The sequence below is a fragment of the Euprymna scolopes genome, chromosome 42, assembly GCF_053919585.1.
Source record: "Euprymna scolopes isolate OS-2025 chromosome 42, ASM5391958v1, whole genome shotgun sequence".
Taxonomy (NCBI): Eukaryota; Metazoa; Mollusca; class Cephalopoda; order Sepiida; family Sepiolidae; genus Euprymna; species Euprymna scolopes.
In genome coordinates, this window is record NC_136523.1 from 35,801,902 (window position 1) to 35,829,064 (window position 27,163).

A 27,163-nucleotide genomic window follows, 5' to 3' on the forward strand; every position below is an offset into this window, starting at 1 on the left:
AAAAAATGATTGATCATAAGTTTTCGTTTATTTATAAGAGGAATGATTTAAAAAAAATGATTGATCATAAGTTTTCGTTTATTTATAAGAGGAATGATTTACAAAATGATTGATCATCAGTTTTCGTTTATTTATAAGAGGAATGATTTAAAAAATGATTGATCATAAGTTTTCGTTTATTTATAAGAGGAATGATTTAAAAAATGATTGATCATAAGTTTTTGTTTATTTAGAAGAGGGATGATTTTAAAAATAAATGATTGATCATAAGTTTTCGTTTATTTATAAGAGGAATGATTTAAAAAAAATGATTGATCATAAGTTTTCGTTTATTTATAAGAGGAATGATTTAAAAAATGATTGATCATAAGTGTTCGTTTACTTAGAAGAGGAATGATTTTAAAAATAAATGATTGATCATAAGTTTTCGTTTATTTAGAAGAGGAATGATTTAAAAAATGATTGATCATAAGTTTTTGTTTATTTAGAAGAGGAATGATTTTAAAAAAATGATTGATCATAAGTTTTCGTTTACTTAGAAGAGGAATGATTTAAAAAAAATGATTGATCATAAGTTTTCGTTTATTTATGAGAGGATTGATTTAAAAAAAATGATTGATCATAAGTTTTCGTTTACTTAGAAGAGGAATGATTAAAAAAAAATGATTGATCATAAGTTTTCGTTTATTTATAAGAGGAATGATTTAAAAAATGATTGATCATAAGTTTTCGTTTACTTAGAAGAGGAATGATTTTAAAAATAAATGATTGATCATAAGTTTTCGTTTATTTAGAAGAGGAATGATTTAAAAAATGATTGATCATAAGTTTTTGTTTATTTAGAAGAGGAATGATTTTAAAAAAATGATTGATCATAAGTTTTCGTTTACTTAGAAGAGGAATGATTTAAAAAAAATGATTGATCATAAGTTTTCGTTTATTTATAAGAGGATTGATTTAAAAAAAATGATTGATCATAAGTTTTCGTTTACTTAGAAGAGGAATGATTTAAAAAAAATGATTGATCATAAGTTTTCGTTTATTTATAAGAGGAATGATTTAAAAAATGATTGATCATAAGTTTTCGTTTACTTAGAAGAGGAATGATTTTAAAAATAAATGATTGATCATAAGTTTTCGTTTATTTAGAAGAGGAATGATTTAAAAAATGATTGATCATAAGTTTTTGTTTATTTAGAAGAGGAATGATTTTAAAAAAATGATTGATCATAAGTTTTCGTTTACTTAGAAGAGGAATGATTTTAAAAAAAATGATTGATCATAAGTTTTCGTTTATTTATAAGAGGATTGATTTAAAAAAAATGATTGATCATAAGTTTTTGTTTACTTAGAAGAGGAATGATTTAAAAAAATGATTGATCATAAGTTTTCGTTTATTTATAAGAGGAATGATTTAAAAAATGATTGATCATAAGTTTTCGTTTACTTAGAAGAGGAATGATTTTAAAAATAAATGATTGATCATAAGTTTTCGTTTATTTAGAAGAGGAATGATTTAAAAAAAATGATTGATCATAAGTTTTCGTTTACTTAGAAGAGGAATGATTTTAAAAATAAATGATTGATCATAAGTTTTCGTTTATTTATAAGAGGAATGATTTAAAAAAAAAATGATTGATCATAAGTTTTCGTTTGCTTAGAAGAGGAATGATTTAAAAAAAAATGATTGATCATAAGTTTTCGTTTATTTATAAGAGGAATGATTTAAAATAAATGATTGATCATAAGTTTTCGTTTATTTATAAGAGGAATGATTTAAAAAATGATTGATCATAAGTTTTCGTTTACTTAGAAGAGGAATGATTTTAAAAATAAATGATTGATCATAAGTTTCCGTTTATTTATAAGAGGAATGATTTAAAAAAAATGATTGATCATAAGTTTTCGTTTACTTAGAAGAGGAATGATTTTAAAAATAAATGATTGATCATAAGTTTTCGTCTATTTATAAGAGGAATGATTTTAAAAAAATGATTGATCATAAGTTTTCGTTTACTTAGAAGAGGAATGATTTTAAAAATAAATGATTGATCATAAGTTTTCGTTTATTTAGAAGAGGAATTTATTATTATTTTTTTTTATTACATTTTCACCCCAAACAAGGCAAATTGCCACTTTGGTGTAGGGGGCTACTATCAGGGGCAACAACTACTGGGGTACTATGTAGGGATTTGGGCAGCAAGATGTCAGTTCACGTTACACTTGAACCTCTGCACGTTAGTACTGTTGGGGAAGCAGGGACCTGGAATGGAATTCCAGAGTCTAGCGGTTCTGGGGAAGAAACTATTGGAGTAAAAAGATCTTTTAAATCTAGAGATCTCTACAGTGTGGGGGTGGGATTTAGCAGGCTGTCGGGTTTGTCGAGGGTGCTCACGTCGTGGGGGCACAAGTGATTGCAGTTCGTCAGAGCATTCACCACTAAAATACTTGTAGAAAAGGCAGAGGGATGCAACATTTCGTCGATGGGACAGAGGCTGAAGCTTAGATGCCAGTTCAAGGCCTATCAGGTTTTCGACTCTCTTTTGAATGATTTAAAAAAATGATTGATCATAAGTTTTCGTTTATTTATAAGAGGAATGATTTTAAAAATAAACGATTGATCAATAGTTTTCGTTTATTTAGAAGAGGAATGATTTTAAAAATAAATGATTGATCATAAGTTTTCGTTTATTTAGAAGAGGAATGATTTTAAAAATAAGGAATGATTAAAAAAATTAACTACAAAAGATTTTTCAAAATTGAAAAAAAAAATGATATAAAAATTATGAGATTAAAGAAATTTTTAAAAAAAATCATTAAAAAGAATTGAATAAAATTTTTTTAAAATTGAAAAAAAGTTATTGAAAAATAGAAAAAATGATTACAAATATTTAATAAAAAGATTTTTAAAAATTGGAAAAAAATAATTGAAAAATGGAAAAAAAAATATTACAAATATTGAATAAGAAAGATTTTAAAAAATTGGAAAAAAATAATTGAAAAATGGAAAAAAAATATTACAAATATTTAATAAAAAGATTTTTAAAAATTGGAAAAAAATAATTGAAAAATGGAAAAAAAAAATATTACAAATATTTAATAAAAAGATTTTTAAAAATTGGAAAAAAATAATTGAAAAATGGAAAAAAAAATATTACAAATATTGAATAAGAAAGATTTTTAAAAATTGGAAAAAAATAATTGAAAAATGGAAAAAAAATATTACAAATATTTAATAAAAAGATTTTTAAAAATTGGAAAAAAATAATTGAAAAATGGAAAAAAAAATATTACAAATATTGAATAAGAAAGATTTTTAAAAATTGGAAAAAAATAATTGAAAAATGGAAAAAAAATATTACAAATATTTAATAAAAAGATTTTTAAAAATTGGAAAAAAATAATTGAAAAATGGAAAAAAAAATATTACAAATATTGAATAAGAAAGATTTTTAAAAATTGGAAAAAAATAATTGAAAAATGGAAAAAAAAATATTACAAATATTGAATAAGAAAGATTTTAAAAAATTGAAAACAAAAATGATTAAAGAAATAGGAAAATGATTACAAATATTGAATAAAAACGATTTAAAAAAAAAAAAAACTGAAAAACAAATGATTTTAAAAATTAAATAAAAAAAGATTAAATAAACTTTCCCAAAATGATTAAAAAGAATTAAAAAAAATTTTTTTTTTTAAATTGAAAAAAAAAAATATATAAAAATAATTGAATAAAAAAGATTAAAGAAAAATTAAAAAAAAAACTAATCGTTGTTTACAAATGACACATGCGTTTATAGTCAACCGGTCTCAATTGAAAAGTGTCCCCCTGCTCTCAGCTTTCAAGGTTCTTTGTCCGTAAAGGTATAGGATACTGCAGGTGTGAACAGTTTTTGAGCACGTTAGATGGAACCCACCTTTTTTGCAGGCAATACCTTCTTAACATGGATGAACGATAAAGTTATCACCCTAAAGAAAATAACGCTACAGCTTTATATTAAGAATTTTATTGAAAAAATCAATTCAGGTAGTTCGATTATGAAGTAGAGCTGAAATCTATTCAATGTAGCCGCCTTCAGCCTCAATCACTGCCGTCATACAGGTCCGGAATGGGAGCATGCCTTTTCCATAAGCGCTGACGGGAGCTTGGCAAATAATCGGCAGATGGTGGCGATCAGGCTGGTTTTGGTGTTGTGGGAGGTCATGATGGTGATGTTCTCGACATATGACCAAACGAAGTAGTCCAGTGGTTTCAGGTCGGGGGAGGAGAGGGGGTCAGTGAGAGAAGGGTACAAAGTCGTAGCACTCCTTCTGAAACCAAGCCTGAGTCTCTTTGGACTTGTGGGCAGAGTCCTGCTGCCTGCGGCTACCTGACTGTACCAGGGGATCACCACACTCTATAACGCATCCAGGTACACTTTGGTGTCGACTTTGAAACCGACTTCAAAGACGTGAGGTATCATGATGTGGCCTTCACTTGAAACCACACCAAAGACCATAACCGTGGCCAGAAACTTTTTCATCACCCTGGGCATGTTCCTGTTATTCGTGGCAATCTAGCAATGCATTTTGAGGGTGCTGGCAATGGTCCTGTTGTCATAACTTGTAGAGAGCATGAGTTGTACAGCAGCGCATTTCCAATCTCGCTCATTGAACATTGTGTCACTTTCAGACATAATAGAAGGCTCCTATCGCTTTTGGGATTTGTACACAGTTGACCGACTAATAGATGGTCTGCATCAAAAAGAAAAGAAAACCGATTTTCATCAAACGGAAATGGAATCATGTCGTCTTTTCTAGGGCGAATTCTATCGTTCCACTCAGTATTCTTCCTGTTCCTATTATTTGTGAATGTCAGGCCGAGGAGTTTGAATGTCTGGATTGATGCCATTAAAAAACTTTTTTTTTGACTCTTGGTCACTCTAAGTAAGACATATTTCCACTTGGACATAAAGGGCTACTATTGGAGGGGGGCATGCCTATAGGGGCACTCTTAATAGAGAGTTGAGCGGCGAGATGTCTGTTCACATTACACTTGAACTTCTGCATGTTAGTACAGTCAGAGAAGTAGGAAAAAGGGAGGGAATTCCAAAGTCTAACAGTTCAAGAGAAGAAACTATTAGAGTAGAAATCTTTCCGACATCTAGAGACCTCAATAGTGAAGGGGTGGAATTTTGTTCCTTAATACATTTACCTTGAGGAAGTACACGTGCCACAAGTTCGTCAGATTAAAAAATACTTTCTGTCTTTCTCACCTGCATCATTATAAGGAACACCGATTTTGTGGCAATCCGTAACCATGGCGATGAAGCTTCTTATCTTAAAATCTTCAGGCATTTCCTCATCTTCAAACTAGAAAAAAAAAAAAAAAAATTAGAAAAAGAAGTGACATTTCTGAATTTTTCGAAATGAGAATTCGTTATTCGTGTTATTTGGAACCATCAAACTACTGTTCTCATATTGATTGTCATTTTCACAACGTTTCGGTCGATGTAATCTCCGACCTTCTTCTGGTGTATCTTGTCAACTGTCTTTAATTTTTCTGTCAAACTCGGATAATATTCGCCGGAGGTAATGTGAGATTCGTAAAATTTGGGGGAAAAAATCCGCTTGTCTCAATCATAAGCCAAATTGCAGAAAGATACCCAGTTGGGGACCTTCCTTCCATGTCTGTTGGCCTTCCTAGTCCCATTTTGCTCGAAGATGTTTCCATTAATTTCATTTGTAGTTTCCTTCCTGGAAATCGCGGGTTGATAAATACAGAAATGTCCTCTTTTCTTTCCGTTCCTTTCTCAATTTCTCTTTCGTTCGTATTGTTGAGAAAGCAGCTGACTTGCCTTAAGTAATAATTTCAGACGAATCGACAAATACAAAGTTAAATTACGTTTCTGAATTTTTGAGATGAGGATTGCTTATTCGTGTTTTTTCTTTTGATTCTTCAGACTACTGTTCTCATCTTGATTGTCATTTGCACGTTTCGGTCGATGTAACCCCCGCCCTTCTTCACGTGCATCTTGTCAATTGTCTCTAATTTTTCTATCGAACTCGGATATCTGCACGAAATTTCGAACCGAACCATTTAATTAATTCACGGGGGTAGCATGCTCTCATTCCATCAGCCATGACTGGATGGAGGTCCTAAGTAATTCGAAATTATTTTCGGCTGCCCTCACTGAGGATTGAACTTTCAATCTTCAGACAAATCTCTCTTTTATAACTAAATTTTTCCAATACTTTAGCCACAGATCCTTGTAACTCGGTCACGGCTGACGGAACGAGAGAATGTTTCCCCCGTGAAGTAAATAAATAGTTCCGTTTGAAATTCCTGGGTTCAACAGAAACATTCCTGAATTCGACAAGATACACCTTCACGGGGGTAGTTTGCTCTCATTCTGTCAGCCATGAATGGATAGAGGTCCTAAGTAATTTGAAATTATTTTCAGTCGCCCTCACTAAGGATTGAACCTCCAACCTTCAGAAGGTCGTTTTTCGATGCCTCCGTTCAGTCTCGAAAGACAAAGGATACCCCCTGTAGTGGCAGCGCAGCTGCACGTGTAATTGTGAGGCAAGGGTTACGCAATCACCAACCACACCTCTCCTGAATCGGTACTGTTTGAGTCCAGCGGTAAGGAGAAGTTTGGGACGACTGAAAACAATGCCGAGATAAGCGGAGAGCACATACAGCACCTGGAAGTCTCAAATGATTAATTTTTGCCAAAGTTCAAGGGTGACAATTCAATTCGACTACAGAAATATTTTTGTATTCAAAATAAAACTTTTTAATCATTATCGACTTACATGATTTTTGGAATATGACATCTTCGTTCTGTAACAAGTACATACATTAGAAGGATTTTTCTGCATTTTTGTCTTTTTAACCCAAGTGTTATTCTAAATAAGCACCCTAGTTTCATCTTTGTCGTTATTTTCACGTTTTAGCCGATGATGTAACTACCACAAAAATAATTCCCTGATTGTACTGACATGCAGAAGTTCATCTTGCTGCTAAACTTTCTACATATGATGCCTCTGTTCAGTCTCGAAAGACAAAGGATGCCCCCTGTAGAAGCAGCTGTGCGTGTAAGTGTGAGGCAAGGGTTGCGCAACCCCTAACCCTAACCTCTCCTGAATCGGCACTGTTTGAGTCCAGGGGCAAGGAGAAGTCCAGGACGTCTAGAGACAATGCTGAGATAAGCGGAGAGCACATACAGCACCTGGAAGTCCCAAATGGTCACCCATTTAGTACTGACCAGGTTCAACGTTGCTTAACTTCGCTTTTACAGTTGAATTATACCAAGTACTCTTGCCACAGTCTGGAAACTTATTTAAGGCACCTCGCACTTATATTCCCATGAAATGGTCACCACTAATATTCGCCGGAGGTAATGTGAGATTCGTAAAATTTGGGGGAAAAAGTCCGTTTGTCTCACTCATAAGCCAAATTGCAGAAAGATACCCAGTTGGGGACCTTCCTTCCATGTCTGCTGGCCTTCCTAATCCCAATTTGCCCGAAGATGTTTCTATTGATTGCATTTGTAGTTTCCTTCCTGGAAATCACGAGTCAGTAATCACAGAAGTACCTACTTTTATTTCTGTGCCTTTCTCAATCTCTCTTTCGTTTGCATTGTTGAGAAAGCAGCTGACTTGCCTTGAGTAGTCATTCCAGACGAATCGACAAATACAAAGTTAAATTACGTTTCTGAATTTTTGAGATGAGGATTAGTTATTCATATTATTTGGATTCTTCAGACTACTGTTCTCATCTTGAGTGTTATTTTCACAACGTTTCGGTTGATGTAACCTCCAACCTTCCTCAGGTGTATCTTGTCGAACTTGGGAATCTTTCTGTCAGACTTGGCAACCTGCACAGAATTTTGAACGGAATCCTTTATTTAATCCACGAGAGAAGCATGTTCTCGTTATGTCAGCCATGACTGTGTAGAAGTCCTAAGTAATTTTGAAATTGTTTTTGGAGTGTCGCTCGCACTGAGATTTGAACTTTCAGCCTCCAGAAGAGTGTAACTTTTACAACTGAATTTTTTTTTTTTTTTTTAGTATTTAAAATTATAACTTTAATAAAGTTTTTTTTTTTTTTTAACACAAAATAGATTTCCAGTAAGATTAAAAAAAAAAAATAATAATGAATTCATTATATTCCGTGATCATTAATTTAGAAATACTGAAAATTTCGTTAAAATTGGTAATTTTTTTTCAATCTTGGTGAATTTTTAAGTGAAGGAAAAAGTCAAACTGTTTATGCATTTTGCGTTCATTCATTTTGCATATACCTTCTTATTTGAAATTCTTCTGACTTTTTTTTTTTTTTTACTCACGTTTACCCCAAACGTGGCATATCACCATTTGGACATAATGGGTTACCAATTGGGACCGTGCTTAACTTCAAAACATCAAAACTCCTTTCAAAATAAACTGTATTAATCGAAATAAGAACCATTAGAATCGGAACATTTTTGCCAACGAGAAACAAGTCCATTTATTCCATTAGCATAGAAATCTGAAGTTCTGGATTGGTTGGTTCATTGTTTTTGTTTAACAGCATATCGATCCTTTTCAGGTTATTTAATGCCGAATCCAGTGATTTTGAAGAAAATTTTTTTAATAGAATGTATTTGTTTTTTTTTTCAAGTCAGTTTATATTTAACCCATAGTTGGGACCCTAACAGGTACTACCACTCCGGGTCAGAGTGGACCTGGGAGCAATGGTAATTAAGGAGTGGCTCCACACTCCCCAAATCCCGCAAGCTGGGGCCTCACATCGGATATAGTTTAAGGTCATATCTAGGACAGAAGTTCTGGAAGTGATGAAGTCATTGAAGGCCGATTTGGCATCATTTCGGCTTTTGAAGCATTTTTTGTGCACAAAGTTGTTGAGATGCTTAAAAAAGTGATAATCAGTGCATGAGAAGTCTGGTGACTATGGGGGATGAGGCAGAGTCTCATAGCCTAATTCGTTCAGCTTCTGCAGGGTCAGCGGAGCAATATGTGGGCGAGCGTTGTCATGGAAGAGAATTGGTCCCTTCGTATTGACCATCTGAAAATCACCCCTGCTCAGGTGCATGCTATCATAAAAAACCTTGACACTTCAAAAGCATGTGGACCTGATCTCATCCCAGCTGTGCTATTAAAAAAGTGCTCAGCCAAAGTAGCTCCAGTTCTCTCCAAACTCCACAACAAATGTCTTAATGAATCTTGCTTTCCAGGCTGTTGGAAAACTGCTTCTGTGGTTCCAATATTCAAGAATTCTGGCGAAAGAACTGACCCATTAAATTATCGCCCCATTAGCCTCCTCCCACTTTTTGCCAAAATATTTGAGATCTTAATTAACCATGCTCTAGTCCATCACCTTACAGATGCTAAACTTCTGACTGACCAACAATATGGATTTAGACAAGCCCGTTCCACTGCAGACATCCTAACTGTAATCTCTGAACATATATACCATTCACTGGACAAAGCCGGAGAGGGCAGAGCGGTAGCTCTAGATATATCTAAAGCTTTTGACAGGGTATGGCATGGGGGTCTCCTCAGGAAAATCAGATCATACGGTATCACTGGTAGAATACTTAACATAATTAAATCCTTAGATAAGAGAAAAATCCAGGTTGTCCTCGACGGTTGTACATCTAAACAATATGATATAAATGTGAGAGTGCCCCAAGGGTCTATCTTTGGACCTCTATTGTTCCTAATATTCATAAATTACCTCCCCGACAAAATTGCCTCTGAGATGGGTATATATGCTGATGACACCACACTCTATAACAGGCACGACAAGAAAACAAATGAACACATTATCTAAAGAAATGGCAGAAACACTAGAGGATGACCTCCAATCTGTAGTGGAATGGGGACAGGAATGGATGATCACATTCAATGCCGCCAAGACTAAACTTGTTTCCTTCAATAATTACAAGAAACCTTCTCTACCATCAATAGCAATGGCCAACCACTCTTTATCTGAGAGTACATCATTCAAACTCCTTGGCCTAACGTTCACAGGAAACATGAGTTGGAACAATTACATCGAAGGCATTGCCAGGGCCGCTGCAAGGAAGGTGGGCTCTCTCTACCGTGCTAGACAACTACTAACACCCGAAAGTATCCTGTACCTCTATAAGGCCACCATTCGCCCATGTATGCAGTATTGCTGTCATATTTGGGCTGGTGCATCTGCTACTAGCCTCTCGCTCCTTGACAAGGTTCAAAAGAGAGTCACAAATCTGATAGGCCCTGAACTGGCATCAAAGCTTCAGCCTCTGTCCCATCGACAAAACGTTGCATTCCTCTGCCTGTTCTACAAGTATTTTAATGGTGAATGCTCTGACGAACTGCAAGCACTTGTGCCCCAAACCCAACAGGCCGCTAAATCCCACCCCCACACTGTAGAGATCCCTAGATGTAAAAGATCTTTCTACTCCAGTAGTTTCTTCCCCAGAACTGCTAGACTTTGGAATTCCATACCAGGTCCCTGTTTCGCCAACTGTACTGACGTGCAGAAGTTCAAGTGTAACATGAACCGACATCTTGCTGCCCAAATCCCTACATAGTACCCCAGTACTGTTGCCCCTGATAGTAGCCCCCTACACCAAAGTGGCAATGTGCCTTGTTTGGGGTGAAAATGTAATTAAAAAAAAACATACGTTGGAGCTTCTGGTGTATTCCATCATTTTTTCAATGTGTGTCTTCAAGTCCAACATAAACAAATTCCTGATGAACCGTCCCCTTAAGTAAGACACTTTATCAAATCTCCATTAATAACGATTACCGTGATATTATCCCATTGATTACTGTACACGCAATAACCCTTATCCCCGCATGGCTTCTGGGCCTTGATAAGTGGTGACTACCATGTAAAAAAAAAAAAAGCCAGCTGATATTTTACCATGTGCTCGTATGCGTAATGGTTAAAAGCTTTGATCAACAACCCTTACCCTAACCCTAACATCTAATATTAAATATAACTTTGTTAACAGAACAGATAAACAGAAGGACATACCTTAGTGGGGGTAAGGCAGTGGAGGCAGAGATTGTTCCAGTGACTAATGTACGGCAGTAGGTATGTCCGATTAAGGGGGTTGCAGTAGACGTGCACAGCATTTGGCTTGATAAATAAGATAATATCTATGGAAAAAAAAAAAAAGAAACAAAGATATCAAAAAAGGAGTCAAATTGTTGTATCATTGCATAAATAAAATAACCAAAAAAAAAAAATTTTTTTCTCCAAGCGAACTGCTTAATGGAACCCGACACACTTCATTTGCATGTGTGTAGCGCGACTTTGCGAGATCGTCCAAGACCATGTGTGTGTAAAAACCTCATGGACGCCATCCTGGGTCTTTTTTTCGTATATCAAAAAAAGAAACATATATCAAAAATAAAGGAAAAATAATTAAAAAAAAGTAAAAATATTAAAGAAAAGGAAAAATATGTTAAAAAAAAGAAAAAATATATTAAAAAAAGGAAAAATATGTTAAAAAAAAAGAAAAAATATATTAAGAAAAGGAAAAATCTATCAAAAAAAGGAAAAGTATATAAAAAAGGAAAAAATTTAAAAAAAAGAAAAATATATTAAAAAGGGAAAATATATTAAAAAAGCAAAAATATATTAAAAAAAGGAAAAATATATTAAAAAGGAAAAATATATTAAAAAAAAGGAAAAATATATTAAAAAGGAAAAATATATTAAAATAGCAAAAATAGATTAAAAAAAGGAAAAAATGTATTAAAAAAAAGGAAAACTATATTAAAAAAGGAAAAATATATTAAAATAGCAAAAATATATTAAAAAAGGAAAAATATATTAAAAAAAGAAAAAATATATTAAAAAAGGAAAAATATATTAAAAAAAGGAAAAATATCTTAAAAAAAGGAAAAATATATTAAAAAAAGAAAAAATATATAAAAAAAAGGAAAATATATTAAAAAAAGGAAAAATATATTAAAAAAAGCAAAAATATATTAAACAAAGAAAAAATATATTAAAAAAAGGAAAATATATTAAAAAAAGGAAAAATATATTAAAAAAGGAAAAATATATTAAAAAAGGAAAAATATATTAAAAAAGCAAAAATATATTAAAAAAAGGAAAAATATCTTAAAAAAAGGAAAAATATATTAAAAAAAGGCTAAAATATATTAAAAAAGCAAAAATATATTAAAAAAAGGAAAAATATATTAAAAAAAGCAAAAATATATTAAAAAAGGAAAAATATATTAAAAAAGGAAAAATATATTAAAAAAAGCAAAAATATATTAAAAAAAGGAAAAATATATTAAAAAAAGGAAAATATATTAAAAAAAGCAAAAATATATTAAAAAAGGAAAAATATATTAAAAAAGGAAAAATATATTAAAAAAGGAAAAATATATTAAAAAAGCAAAAATATATTAAAAAAAGCAAAAATATATTAAAAAAAGGAAAAATAGATTAAAAAAAGGCAAAATATCTTAAAAAAAGGAAAAATATATTAAAAAAAGCAAAAATATATTAAAAAAGCAAAAATATATTAAAAAAAGGAAAAATATATTAAAAAAAGTCAAAATAATATTAAAAAAGGAAAAATATATTAAAAAAGGAAAAATATATAAAAAAAGGAAAAATATATTAAAAAAGGAAAAATATATTAAAAAAAGGAAAAATATATTAAAAAATAAAAAATATATTAAAAAAGGAAAAATATATTAAAAAAAGGAAAAATATATTAAAAAAAGGAAAAATATATTAAAAAAAGGAAAAATATATTAAAAAAAGGAAAAATATATTTAAAAAAAGAAAAATATATTAAAAAAGGAAAAATATATTAAAATAGCAAAAATAGATTAAAAAAAGGAAAAATATATTAAAAAAAAGAAAAATATATTAAAAAAGGAAAAATATATTAAAATAGCAAAAATATATTAAAAAAAGGAAAAATATATTAAAAAAAAGAAAAATAGATTAAAAAAAGGAAAAATATATTAAAAAAAGGAAAAATATATTAAAAAAAGCAAAAATATATTAAAAAAAAGAAAAATATATTAAAAAAAAGAAAAATATATTAAAAAAAGGAAAAATATATTAAAAAAAAGAAAAATATATTAAAAAAAGGAAAAATATATTAAAAAAAGCAAAAATATATTAAAAAAAAGAAAAATATATTAAAAAAAGGAAAAATATATTAAAAAAAAGCAAAAATATATTAAAAAAAAGAAAAATATATTAAAAAAAGAAAAATATATTAAAAAAAGCAAAAATATATTAAAAAAAGGAAAAATATATTAAAAAAAAGAAAAATATATTAGAAAAAGGAAAAATATATTAAAAAAAGCAAAAATATATTAAAAAAAGCAAAAATATATTAAAAAAAAGAAAAATATATTAAAAAAAAGAAAAATATATTAAAAAAAAGGAAAAATATATTAAAAAAAGAAAAAATATATTAAAAAAAGGAAAAATATATTAAAAAAGGAAAAATATATTAAAAAAAGGAAAAACATAGAAAAAGGAAAAATATATTAAAAAAAGAATAAAATATATTAAAAAAAAGAAAAATATATTAAAAAAAAGAAAAATATATTAAAAAAAAGAAAAATATATTAAAAAAAGGAAATATATATTAAAAAAAAGAAAAATATATTAAAAAAAGCAAAAATATATTAAAAAAAGCAAAAATATATTAAAAAAAAGAAAAATATATTAAAAAAAGAAAAATATATTAAAAAAAAGAAAAATATATTAAAAGAGGAAAAATATATTAAAAAAAAGAAAAATATATTAAAAAAAGGAAAAATATATTAAAAAAAGGAAAAATATATTAAAAAAAAGAAAAATATATTAAAAAAAGGAAAAATATATTAAAAAAGGAAAGATATATTAAAAAAAGGAAAAATATATTAAAAAAAAGAAAAATATATTAAAAAAAGGAAAAATATATTAAAAAAAGAAAAAATATATTAAAAAAAGGAAAAATGTATTAAAAAAGGAAAAATATATTAAAAAAAGGAAAAATATATTAAAAAAAGCAAAAATATATTAAAAAAAGCAAAAATATATTAAAAAAAAGAAAAATATATTAAAAAAAAGAAAAATATATTAAAAAAAAGGAAAAATATATTAAAAAAAGAAAAAATATATTAAAAAAAGGAAAAATATATTAAAAAAGGAAAAATATATTAAAAAAAGGAAAAACATAGTAAAAGGAAAAATATATTAAAAAAAGAATAAAATATATTAAAAAAAAGAAAAATATATTAAAAAAAAGAAAAATATATTAAAAAAAAGAAAAATATATTAAAAAAAGGAAATATATATTAAAAAAAAGAAAAATATATTAAAAAAAGCAAAAATATATTAAAAAAAGCAAAAATATATTAAAAAAAAGAAAAATATATTAAAAAAAAGAAAAATATATTAAAAAAAAGAAAAATATATTAAAAGAGGAAAAATATATTAAAAAAAAGAAAAATATATTAAAAAAAGGAAAAATATATTAAAAAAAGGAAAAATATATTAAAAAAAAGAAAAATATATTAAAAAAAGGAAAAATATATTAAAAAAAGAAAAAATATATTAAAAAAAGGAAAAATGTATTAAAAAAGGAAAAATATATTAAAAAAAGGAAAAATATATTAAAAAAAGGAAAAATATATTAAAAAAAAGAAAAATATATTAAAAAAAGGAAAAATAAATTAAAAAAAGAAAAAATATATTAAAAAAAGGAAAAATGTATTAAAAAAGGAAAAATATATTAAAAAAAGGAAAAATATATTAAAAAAAGGAAAAATATATTAAAAAAAGGAAAAATATATTAAAAAAAAGAAAAATATATTAAAAAAAGAAAAAATATATTAAAATAGCAAAAATATATTAAAAAAGCAAAAATATATTAAAATAGCAAAAATATATTAAAAAAAGAAAAAATATATTAAAAAAAGGAAAAATATATTAAAAAAGGAAAAATATATTAAAAAAAGGAAAAATATATTAAAAAAAGGAAAAATATATTAAAAAAAGCAAAAATATATTAAAAAAGGAAAAATATATTAAAAAAAGGAAAAATATATTAAAAAAGGAAAAATATATTAAAAAAAGGAAAAATATATTAAAAAAAGGAAAAATATATTAAACAAAGGAAAAATATATTAAAAAAAGGAAAAATATATTAAAAAAAGGAAAAATATATTAAAAAAAAGAAAAATATATTAAAATAGGAAAAATATATTAAAATTGCAAAAATAGATTAAAAAAAGGAAAAATATATTAAAAAAAGAAAAATATATTAAAAAAGGAAAAATATATTAAAATAGCAAAAATATATTAAAAAAAGGAAAAATATATTAAAAAAAAGAAAAATATATTAAAAAAAAGAAAAATATATTAAAAAAAGGAAAAATATATTAAAAAAAGCAAAAATATATTAAAAAAAAGAAAAATATATTAAAAAAAAGAAAAATATATTAAAAAAAAGAAAAATATATTAAAAAAGGAAAGATATATTAAAAAAAAGAAAAATATATTAAAAAAAGGAAAAATATATTAAAAAAAGCAAAAATATATTAAAAAAAAGAAAAATATATTAAAAAAAGGAAAAATATATTAAAAAAAAGCAAAAATATATTTAAAAAAAGAAAAATATATTAAAAAAAAGAAAAATATATTAAAAAAAAGAAAAATATATTAAAAAAAGGAAAAATATATTAAAAAAAAGAAAAATATATTAAAAAAAGCAAAAATATATTAAAAAAAGGAAAAATATATTAAAAAAAAGAAAAATATATTAAAAAAAAGAAAAATATATTAAAAAAAGGAAAAATATATTAAAAAAAGCAAAAATATATTAAAAAAAAGAAAAATATATTAAAAAAAGAAAAATATATTAAAAAAAGAAAAAATATATTAAAAAAAGGAAAAATATATTAAAAAAAGAAAAAATATATTAAAATAGCAAAAATATATTAAAAAAGGAAAAATATATTAAAATAGCAAAAATATATTAAAAAAAGAAAAAATATATTAAAAAAAGGAAAAATATATTAAAAAAGGAAAAATATAGTAAAAAGGAAAAATATATTAAAAAAAGGAAAAATATATTAAAAAAAGGAAAAATATATTAAAAAAAGGAAAAATATATTAAAAAAAGGAAAAATATATTAAAATAGCAAAAATAGATTAAAAATGGAAAAGTGTATAAAAAAGGAAAAAAATGAAAAAAATGGAAAATATTTAAAAAAAAAAGGAAATATATATTTAAAAAAAAAATCAAAAGTATATAAACAAATAAAAAAGAAGAAATAAGTTCATCAGCTGACAATCTTTAACGCAAGAAATCATTGGTGGTGCCAAAAAGTCTGTTTTGTTGAAAAAAAAAAGCACAAAAAAAAACTTTCTTTCTCCCATTTCTCCACTAAGAAGCATTGTCAAGATACACCTGAAGAAGGTCGGAGGTTACATCGGCCAAAACGTTGTGAGAAGAACATCCAAAATAAGGAAAGAAGTCCAAATAAACCAAATCATCATCACCACCATCATCATCATCATCATATAGTATGCGTCTGAAAATTCTGTTGTTGGCATTGGTTTCCCCGATACTTTGTAGTCAGAATTCTATCTCAAAAGACATCGGGTACTTACAGGAAGGACCACGTGAAAGTTGCGAACATTCTAAGTGAAAGTGATTTTTGGGAACGAACTGGATTTCAACTTGAGACACTCAGGTCCTTAGTCCGTGTTGCTAACCACTTGACCGCTATTACCTTCTATAACCCTGGGCCTAAATCTCTTCTTGATCTACATAAATTCCAAATTACATCCTTACATCATTCGTAGACATTTATGCTGATAACACTACTATCTATGGTAGCAAATCTAGGACTGTAAACGACCAAGTTCTCTCCGATTCTCTCTCCTCTGATCTTGAGCAAGTGGTACAATGGGGAAAGAGGTGGCTTGTTACTTTTAATGCATCTAAAACCACGCTTTTATCTTTACATCATCAACGCTCTGATCCCCATCTGGCATCAATTGAAATGAATGGCCCTCACCTTGGGGAGGCCTCATGTTTTGACAAGCTTCTGGGCTTGACTTTTACTCCTAATCTGAAATGGAACATGTACATCAAATCTTTTACCAAGGCCACTGGAAAAATGGTGGGATCCTTCTATTAATCCAGTAGATATCTCACTGCTGATGCAACTTTCTATCTACATAAGAGCTAGGTACATCCAAGGATGGAATACTGTTGCCACATCTGGGCAGGAGCTGCTAGAAAGGACTTGTCCTGCCTTGATAGAGTTCAAAATAGACTTCGTAGCATCGTAGGAGATGTCCTTTTCTCTTCCCTGCAACCTCTATCTCATAGAAGAGATGTTGCGAGTTTGTCTCTGCTTTATCATTATTTTCATGGCAAGTGCTCGACTGAGCTTCAATTTATGGTCCCTCCCTCACCAAACTTTCACAAGAAACACTCGTCTAGTTGAAAACACTACCAGTAATTCCCCCCACTCTTTATCTGTGCTTAAACCTAAACGTAGATTCCATGAACAAAGCTTCTTTCATAGAACTGCACACCTGTGGAATTGTATTCCGTTTTCCTGCTTTCCGGCTGACTACAATCTGATTGTCTTCAAGTCCAACGTAAACAAGTTCTTGATGAGCCGTTCCACTTAAGTTAACAAATTTACCGAATTTCCATTACTAACGATTATTATATTGTCCAATTGACTACTGTACACTCTTAACCCTTATCCTCGAGTGGTCTCTGTGTCTTGATAAGTGGTGATGCCTATGTAGAACCCCCCCCCCCAAAAAAAAAACAAAACAAAAACAGCCGAAATTTGAACATAATAGATCCCAGGCAACATCAGATAAGTACATAATTATGATGATGATGATGATGATGATGATGATTTTGTTAATCTTTCTATTAGGAATTCTTTCTAGAAGGTTATCGGGTATTTACCGGAGGGATCATGTGAAAGTTGCCAAGGTTCCTAAGTGAAATTATTTCTGTGGAACGAACTGGACTTGAACCTGGAACACCCACGATTAGTGTCACCTCCCATCACCACAACCCTAATCTCCCATCACCCTGACAACTAAGAATAACTAAAATATTAACACCATACACAGTCATGGCTTACAGAACGAGGACAATCTACCCGGGATTTGAACATAATAGATCCAAGGCAATGTTAGGTAAGTACATAATGATGATGATGATGATGATGATGATGATGATGATGATGATGATGATGATGATGATGATTGCCTGTTGAGCATCATTCACAATGATAATTTTGTTGGCATTCGTCTCCTTGATATCTTTCTATTAAGAATTCTTTTTACAAGGATATCATGTACTTAAGGGAGGGACCACATGAAGGTTGCCAACATCCTAAGTGAAAATGATTTTTGTGGAACAAACTAGATTCAAACTCAGAACGCCCAGGTCAGCAGTCCGTGCCATTAACCACTTGATCAGAGATAGGAGGATGATATATATTGTTCTCCAAACAGCACGAGATAAACGTATAAATCGTATGTATTGTTGCTTAGCCAGGGGATATGATATCGACATATAAACTGAGTCATGTTGTATCAGAGAGTTATCACACGGGTATTTATTACAGTTAATGTTTACATAAAGGTATCATCTTTTTAAAAGAAGAATAATATACGCTTCATAACTTTCTTTCTTCAAGAGTTCTTTTATCTTTACTGCTGAGCTCCGTGGTGAAACATGAAATGACCGACACCATAACCAATTGAGACCTCTGTTCTTTCTTATTTTGTGAAACCACAGAACAACACTTCATATTATTAAAATACTAGCGGGGGTACCCAGCGTTGCCAGAGTGTTTGTTTCCGGGACGGGGGGGGGGGAGTTTTAAAAAATGTTATGGTAGGTAAGTAGGAAGGATCAAACCCGGAGTCATGAGTAAAAGTAGGAAAATGAAGTGTGAAAAAAAAGAAAAAACATCTGCAACGTTAACAGTTCGGCCACCAAGAAAAGTCCATTCCAGTTGTTTAGGAAAAAAAAAAAAGCGACTACGGTAGGTCGGCGCGAACGTGAAAATATAATGTGAATTGTCCAGCACGCTAACCACTACGCCACAGAGCACTGCAGCTTAGTTTAGTGATTTTAAATAACTTCACATGAAAGAACTACGAAGCCAAACCGGTGTTCTCTTCTCAACTGTTTCTTGTGAACGATCCCCAAACGGTGTTAAGTGGTGACAGGGGGAGGAGGAATTTATTAGAGAGAAAATATTTTACCACTTCCATTGATCTTAACCGATTTTGGCCGTGACTTCTCAGCAGAAAAAGTATAGAAATCTAAGATTATCGAGGAATTTGAGAAATAATAAGCCTATAACACACCTCAGATATTGTTCTGCCGTTTGTGCATATTATATTTGCATGAAATATCTTGATTTTTAATCCTATTAATGTCAAAATCAGACGGGAAAAAATGAGTTCATTTTATTTATATAGAGATAAATTTATTTCAGCTGTCTCAAATGGTCTTAACAAGGAGTCTGCATTTCGTGTCTACATGCTTGTTCTTCACAGCCCGCTTCCTGGCTTTTTGAAGCACATCTGCTCACTTTCAGGACCAAACTCAAACTATCGCCTTTCCCTAACCTTCCCGACATCTTGACCTCAATTCCGTTACATTATCATTAAAAAGCACACGTCTCTTGGCGTGCGATCTTTCCACATACACCTGTCCAAGGTTATTTGGTTTATATTTAACCTAGTTAATTTATGTAAACATCCTCAGCTCAAACCCATTGCTACACTTTATTCTATAAACAATAAATAACATCCAATATGAACTATTTTAAGAATATCGTTGGATAGATAAATAGATAGATAGACAGATAGATCGATAACAGCTAATCAACTTTTAACAATGTTATTAGCTAACATAATTACCTCCCACAACTTCAACATTATTGCAACAGCCAAAATTTGAACATAATAGATCCCAGGCAATGATGGGCAAGTACAATTAATAATAAAAATGATGATGATGATGATGATGATGAGTTGTTTGTTAAGCATCACATATGATGATTTTTGTTGGCATCCGTTTCCTTGATATCTTTCTAGTAGGAATTCTTTCTAGAAGGATGTCATGTACTTACAGGACGGACCACATGAAGGTTGCCAACATCCTTAAGTGACAGTGTTATAGTGGAATGAACTGGATTCGAACTTGGGACACCCAGGTTATCAGTCTGTGTCGTTGACAACTTGATCATCATCAGCATCCCAATAATCTATATGGCATTGCATAAATAATTTTTTTTCCGAAAGCACTAAGGCCTTAGGCTTTTAGCCGACGCCTCTCCCCCCCTAAATCAACGACAATCCCGGTTTTTAGTTAGAAACGAAGTAATTAGGATTGATGATGATTGTTTGTTAAGAATCATTCACAATGATGATTTTGTTGACATTCGTCTCCTTGATATCTTTCTATTAAGAATTTTTTTTTAGAAAGACATCATGTACTTAAGGGAGGAACCACATGAATAACTATTATTAAAGGAGAATGCTGGAATCGAACTCGGTTATCAAAAATTAAAATGAACACATTATTGTAATTTAGATAAGATTCCAGGAATGCATTGGAATTATCCATTGTAGTTAGAAATAACTATACAAGAAAGTTTACCTCAGAGCAAGAACAATGAAATTAAGGAATGTTTATAAACTGATTTTCACGTGTCGGGGGAAAAAAGTTTGCAGATGTGTTCGTTGATATAATGAGTCGCGTGTCAGGAGAAGGTTGAAGTTAGGTAGGGGTAGGGAGATTAATAAAAAGAGAGACAAGAAAAAGAGAATTGTCAATATGATGTAGAATGAAACGTTATGCAGCCATATACATACATACGCACAACATATACACATACATATATACGTGTGCACACACAAACACGCACACACATATATACATAAATATGTTTTAAATTATTTTTTGTGAGAGTTAGTTATGCCGGCATTAATGTAGGACATAGTGAAAATTTTCAACTTACCATCAACAAGATGTTCAGGGATGCTGAAAAAGATAATTGGGTTTGTGTTACTATACACACAGATTCGAAAAAGTAGTTAAAATATCAAAAATATAACAAATAAACATTATCAAAGGCAAGGTAGTTACTCTTCTACTTATCTGCAAAATTTTTTAGGGGTTGCAAGTGCTCGTCTGAGCCTTAATCTATGCCCCCCTCGCCAAACTTTCATAAAAATCACTCGTCTAGGCAGAACTACTACCAATAGTTAACCACATTCGTCATCAGTTCCTAAATATAAGTGTAGATTCCATGAACAGAGCTTCTTTTTTAGAACTGCACACCTGTGCAACTCTCTTCCGTTGGCCTGCTTCCCAGCTGACTACAATCTGATTGTCTTAAAGTCCAATGCAAACAAATTCTTGATGAACCGTCCCTCTATGTAATCCAACCTTCAAAATTGCCACTACCTATGTTAAAAACGCTATAATCACATTGACTTTGTATACCCATTAACCTTTATCCTCGGGTGCCCTCCGGAACTTGATAAGTGTTGATTTCTGTGTAAAAAAAGATGATGAAAAATGTGGAGTCGGTTCGGAAATCATACACTGTTTATCGGTATATTTGAAAAAGCAAAATGGCGGTGTACTTGCTGTTGAATATGGTAAGTTTGAGAAAATGAGTCCAAAGTAAATAATTATACAAAATACTGCTAAAAAAAAAAAAAAGAAAGAATAAAATAAATCAATGTCAGTTTTAGAAAAAGTTTTTAGGGTTTTTTTTTTTTTAGATTTTTATTTATTTATTTATTTATTTTTATGGAAATTGTTCTAGGCAAGATAAGAAACCACTTGATGTAAGAGAAAAAAAACTACTTTAATGTAGATAGCCAGCCAATAATATATATGGATGAATTTTAGCCCAGAAAACAGCAGATCTTTCCCATTTGTAACAAACATCGCTCATGGAATGTGAGGACTAAAGGGCAAAATAAAGGACACAAGACCGACTTTCTATTCTATTTTAGTAAACCTATTCCTTAGGAACTAGATATAAAAAGGTGCCCAATAAAACATCCACAGCAAACACTCGACTAACTACAACAACTGTCTGCAATTCCTCTTACTCTCTATCTTTGGCTAAAGGTAAATTAAACTTCCATGAGCAAAGTTTCTTTCCTAGTTTCTTTACCTAGAACTGTCCCTCTGTGGAACACAATATTGTGTGGCTGCTTTTCAGCTAACTACAATGTGGTCTTTATTTATTTGTGGACTGTTATCCTCATCTTCATAGTTGTTGTTATGGCTGGATGGCAAACATAGGTTAAATCTTTGGCAATAAAATCAGTATCACAATTAAGATATGCATTATGAACCCATAATTTGAATAGGTTAACCTAGATTTAATTGTTTTTTGTGAATAAATCATAAATGCATATTAGGAACTTGCCAAACTTAGAACTCTGCAAAAATATTAAAATATCGAATGTACTGAGTTGCCTCCCTTTTAATGTTATGAATACATATTAGGATTTTGGTAACTTATAATTGAACAAAACCTTTAAAATTTCGAACGTAAAAATTAACTCCCATTCATCGTCTAAAATATCCGGTAATCGTAAATCTTAAGAGGTAGGAACGAAAGAAAATAAAAAATAAATTTAGATCCTTAATTTTAAATGAAGAATGAGATTTCACTGAATATAGAGTAATGTAAAAAAAAAATTTTTTCCCTTATGAAATAAGTTAAAAAAAAAAAAACGCTTTTTGAAATTACACAAATAGGTTAGCCGATATTTTTGTAAATAAACAAAGCAGATTCCAGATATGAAACTAACATAAAACATATATAGCTGAAGACTTAGTTGATTAGTCCAATTAAAAAAGTAATTTTAATTAAATAAAGAAATAAAGAAATTTAATTTAAGAAATTAATGAATAGTATTAGTAAAACATATTAAGTGAACATAGGTAATTAGTGGTAATGTTGTATGATAATTTGATTGAAAATGTTTTTGTTTTTTTAAATAATAATTTAAAATAATTTAAATAATAGATACGAAAATAGGTAAGTATATAAATCTTCAAAAAAAACTTTGGAAGGATGAGATGTAGGTAAAATATTTTCTCACTTTTTCCTCATAAGGAAAATGGATTCCATATTGTTCATTGCTAAAGTATTTTTTATTCAATAGTCTGACGAAAGGTTGTTCTTGGGAAAATTTTCAAACGACATAATGTTTGAATTTGTCCGAATAGTCTTGAAACAATTGTAACTAACAAGGAAATACACTTTTTGTTGCTATCAATCTATTTCTTGATGTCTTAATTTTGTTAAAACAATATATATATGAATTCTAACGAAGCTGGTCGGATCTCTCCCCATCTTTTAAGGATATCTTCCTAGCAGAAACAATATGTAAATTTATTCTGGACTCACATTAATAAATTTCTTATATACTGCTCTGGCTACACATTGAGCACTCTAGTCCGGTTTTTTCACCACTGATGAAATATATATATATATATATATTTCTGTGAAAATATGATTTTTCAATTATATTTCACCTTTTTTTTATATTATTTAATTTATGAAGCTCAATGTAATTACAGAGCATGGCGTAATAAAAAGATAAAATAAAAGGTAATTGCAACTTTTCTTCCAATTTTCGGATTTTGTAATCATGCATAGATACATTTTATTTTCTTTTGGTGGATTAATAATTGTTATTTCTTGTTAAAGGCAAAATCGATTGATTGATTTAATAATTAAATTAATGATTTTGTGCTATGAAACAGTCACTGTCAAGAATTGTAAATGTCATCTTAATTAAAGGAATAAATTGTAAGATTTTTTTTTTTTACATGGAGTTCACCACTTATCAAGGTCCAATGGCCACTCAGGGATAAGGGTTATTGTGTGTACAGTAATCAAAGAGATAGTGTAGCAATAGTATTGGAGAATTGGTAAGGTGTCATTACTTAGGGGGGGCAGTTCATCAGGAATTTGTTTGTGTTGGACTTGAAGACATCCAGGTTGAAGTCGGGAGGGAAGCAGGCAAGCGGAACAGAGTTCCACAGGCGTGCAGTTCTAAGAAAGAAGCTTTGTTCATGGAATCTACGTTTTGATTTAGGCACAGATAAGGAGTGGGAAAAATTATTGACGGTGGTTTCAGCTAGTCGGGTGTTTTTTTAAAAAGATTGGTGAGGGGGGACCAGAGAATGGAGCTCAGACGAGCACTTGCCATGGAAATAACGATAGAACAAAGACAGGCTCGCTACTTCTCTTCTGTGGGAAAGATGGTCAACATCATCAAATTGGAACATAGACTGTAGTCATTTGTTTTATATATATATATATATATATATATATATATATATATATATATATATATATATATATTTATATATATATCGTTCATACTGAAGAAGACTGAAAGATCGGTGGAAATTGTGATTTTGAAAGAAACATTTTCGTTTTTGTATTCCTACACATCAACACATAGGAAATAAATACAGAAAAGATATAAATATCTATATATATTTTGTATTGATTTTTATCTATATATATTTATATTGTATATATATATATATATATATATATATATATATATATATATATATATATATATATATTAATGTTGGGACGATTAATTGGAATTGGAATCGGTAATCAGAATTATCAGATGATTTGGGGATATCGGAATCTGTATCAGAATCGGAAAAATTATTAAACCATTATATATATGTATATTAGTGTTGGGCCGATTAATTGGAATCGGGAATCGGAAAAATCAAAAAATTTGGGAGTATGGGAATTGGTATCGGAATTGAAAAAATTGATGCCTATTTTCCGATGCCAAAACGATTCTTTTAATTGTCTTGTTTTATTTGATTTTGTTTAAACCAAAATCTTCCATTGCTGGTAATGTTTGCGTTTCAGGTGGTTGAGTAGCATGGGGCTTCTCTGTTTACGAATATTCTTAGATTTCGCGGTAAGAATATCACAACATCATTTGCAATATGACTTCATCCCAAGATCTTTCCGTACTGCATTAGAAATGGTCATTTGGGTTACTTTTTCCACTTTTTCGCCAGTTCAGCCATTAACCGTGATGGATTTGCTGCAATGGACCATTTCAAGCCGCAGATAATTCTTGGACTGTGAACCTTCTTTTGGATATCTTTATCTTCCGTTAAGTTCGCTACGATAAACAGTCACAGGAGCATAGCCAGTGTCTTTGATAATGTCAGACGACTTATGCCCATGTGATAGACCTAGAGAGGACCTACATAAGAAACGGGCGAGAATCTCTCGTCAATAGGCTCAAAGACAGAAAAAGGAAAAAAAATTAAAGAGGCCCAAGATGGCGACTGTTGTCTTTTAAAGCCTCCGGTCACGTGTAGATCTCTTGAACTCGTGTGGTATATGCAAATTGGGTGTGCCTGAAACATTATAAAAGGCGAGTCACTGGGAGGAGTACAGCATAATCATGTTGACACACCGATTCCCGTCAAATCACCGAAGTTAAGCAACGTTGAGCCTGGTCATTACTAAAATGGGTGACCAATTTGGGAATACCAGGTGCTGTATGTAGGAGGACGTCGACACCTCCCTGCAAAAAGTTGCAAAAACCTAACGTCATCTCCCCTAATGGGGATATACATGTGACTGGGAACCGCTTGTGAATTTCATACTCCCATGAAACTTCCTCCTTCAGAGGAAGCCGGTTAAACCCTGAATAGGGTTGGTATTGACTGCACACACACACACACACACACACTGGGAGAAGTGGGAGAAGCGTTTAAAACATGCGAATAGAGAACGTCGACGTGTATCTCGTGTTGTGAACAACAAACTCTACTTGACTCTACTTGTGACTAGCGAACCTCTGCTTGATGTTTTAGCCAAATAGTTTTTGTTGCTGATACAAGCTATTTCGGCTGTATTCTAATCATGGCTCTAAGACAGTTTGACCTCTGACTCATCTCCGAGTTCAGTGCGGAACAATTCAGCAAGATTAAACTCTACACTATCACTCCTTTTTTTTATTTAGCATTTTGGGTTTGTATTACTGTACACATAGATTCGAAAAAGTTGTCAAAAAACAAATATATAACAAATAAATGTTATCAAAGGCAAGATAAGGTACTTTTCTACCAAACTGGATATAATTTTCGTGTTTTTATTCAATATAACATGCTTATTCAGCTCGAAAAGCATACAGTGTTTACTGATGTATTGGAAAATTCAAGATGGCGCCTGACTCTCTCTTTAACACGGTAAGTTTGGAAAAAAGTGTTATAAATAAAAAAAACTAGACAAGATACTGTTAAAAACTCGCTCAATATATGTTACCGTGACATAGGTTGACATATATTCGGTGGATTTTTAACAGTATTTTGTCTAGTTTTTTTTTTTATTTATAACACCGTTTCCCAAACTTACCGTGTTAAAGAGAGAGTTGGGCGCCATTTTGAATTTTCCAATACATCGGTAAACACTGTAGGTTTTTCGAGCTGAATAAACATGTTACATTGATTAAAAACACAAAAACTATATCCAGTTTGATAGAAAAGTAACTTATCTTGCCTTTGATAACATTTATTTGTTATATATTTGTTTGACAACTTTTTCGAATCTATGTGTACAGTAAAACAAACCCGATATTTTTATGTGCTAATCTGGAATGTCAGAGTACAGCAAGTAACATTTCAGATTAAAAACCTAAATTTTGGATTGAAATTACTGCCAGTTTATCGTTTACACCCTGTACAAACACACACATATAAACACAAACATATATATATATATATATGCATACACACTAGTGTTGGGACGATTAATCGGAATCAGAATCGGGAATCGAAAAAATTGGATCATTTTGGGGCATTGGCATCGGTATCGGAATGACAAAAAAATCTATTTTCCGATGCCAAAACCGATTCCTTAAATTATCTTTTTTATTTGATTTTGGTTTAAGAAACATCTTCCACTGCTTGTAATAATAATAAAATAATAAATATTTATTGATTTAAGCTTCAAGTAAGTCTAAAATTTCTGGATCAGACCCTCACAAATGTGTGTTTCTATGTTTGAGAAAATATAGGCCCATTTAAGATGTGTTTTTATGGTAACATTT

At 29.9% G+C, this 27,163-nt stretch overlaps 1 protein-coding gene across 4 annotated transcripts in view; it reads right to left on the minus strand.

Moving 5' to 3' along the window:
- Window positions 1–27,163, minus strand: part of LOC145267017 (dynein axonemal assembly factor 9-like) — a 159,657-nt gene that overhangs the window by 122,754 nt on the left and 9,740 nt on the right. For all 4 annotated transcript variants that reach the window (XM_080122933.1, XM_080122932.1, XM_080122931.1 and 1 more), the window contains exons 4-6: window positions 21,040–21,062; window positions 11,018–11,142; window positions 5,256–5,352 (exon numbers count right to left, since the gene is read on the minus strand). In XM_080122933.1, the coding sequence (XP_079979059.1) occupies window positions 5,256–5,352; window positions 11,018–11,142; window positions 21,040–21,062 (245 nt within the window). The remainder of the gene's footprint in view (window positions 1–5,255; window positions 5,353–11,017; window positions 11,143–21,039; window positions 21,063–27,163) is intronic.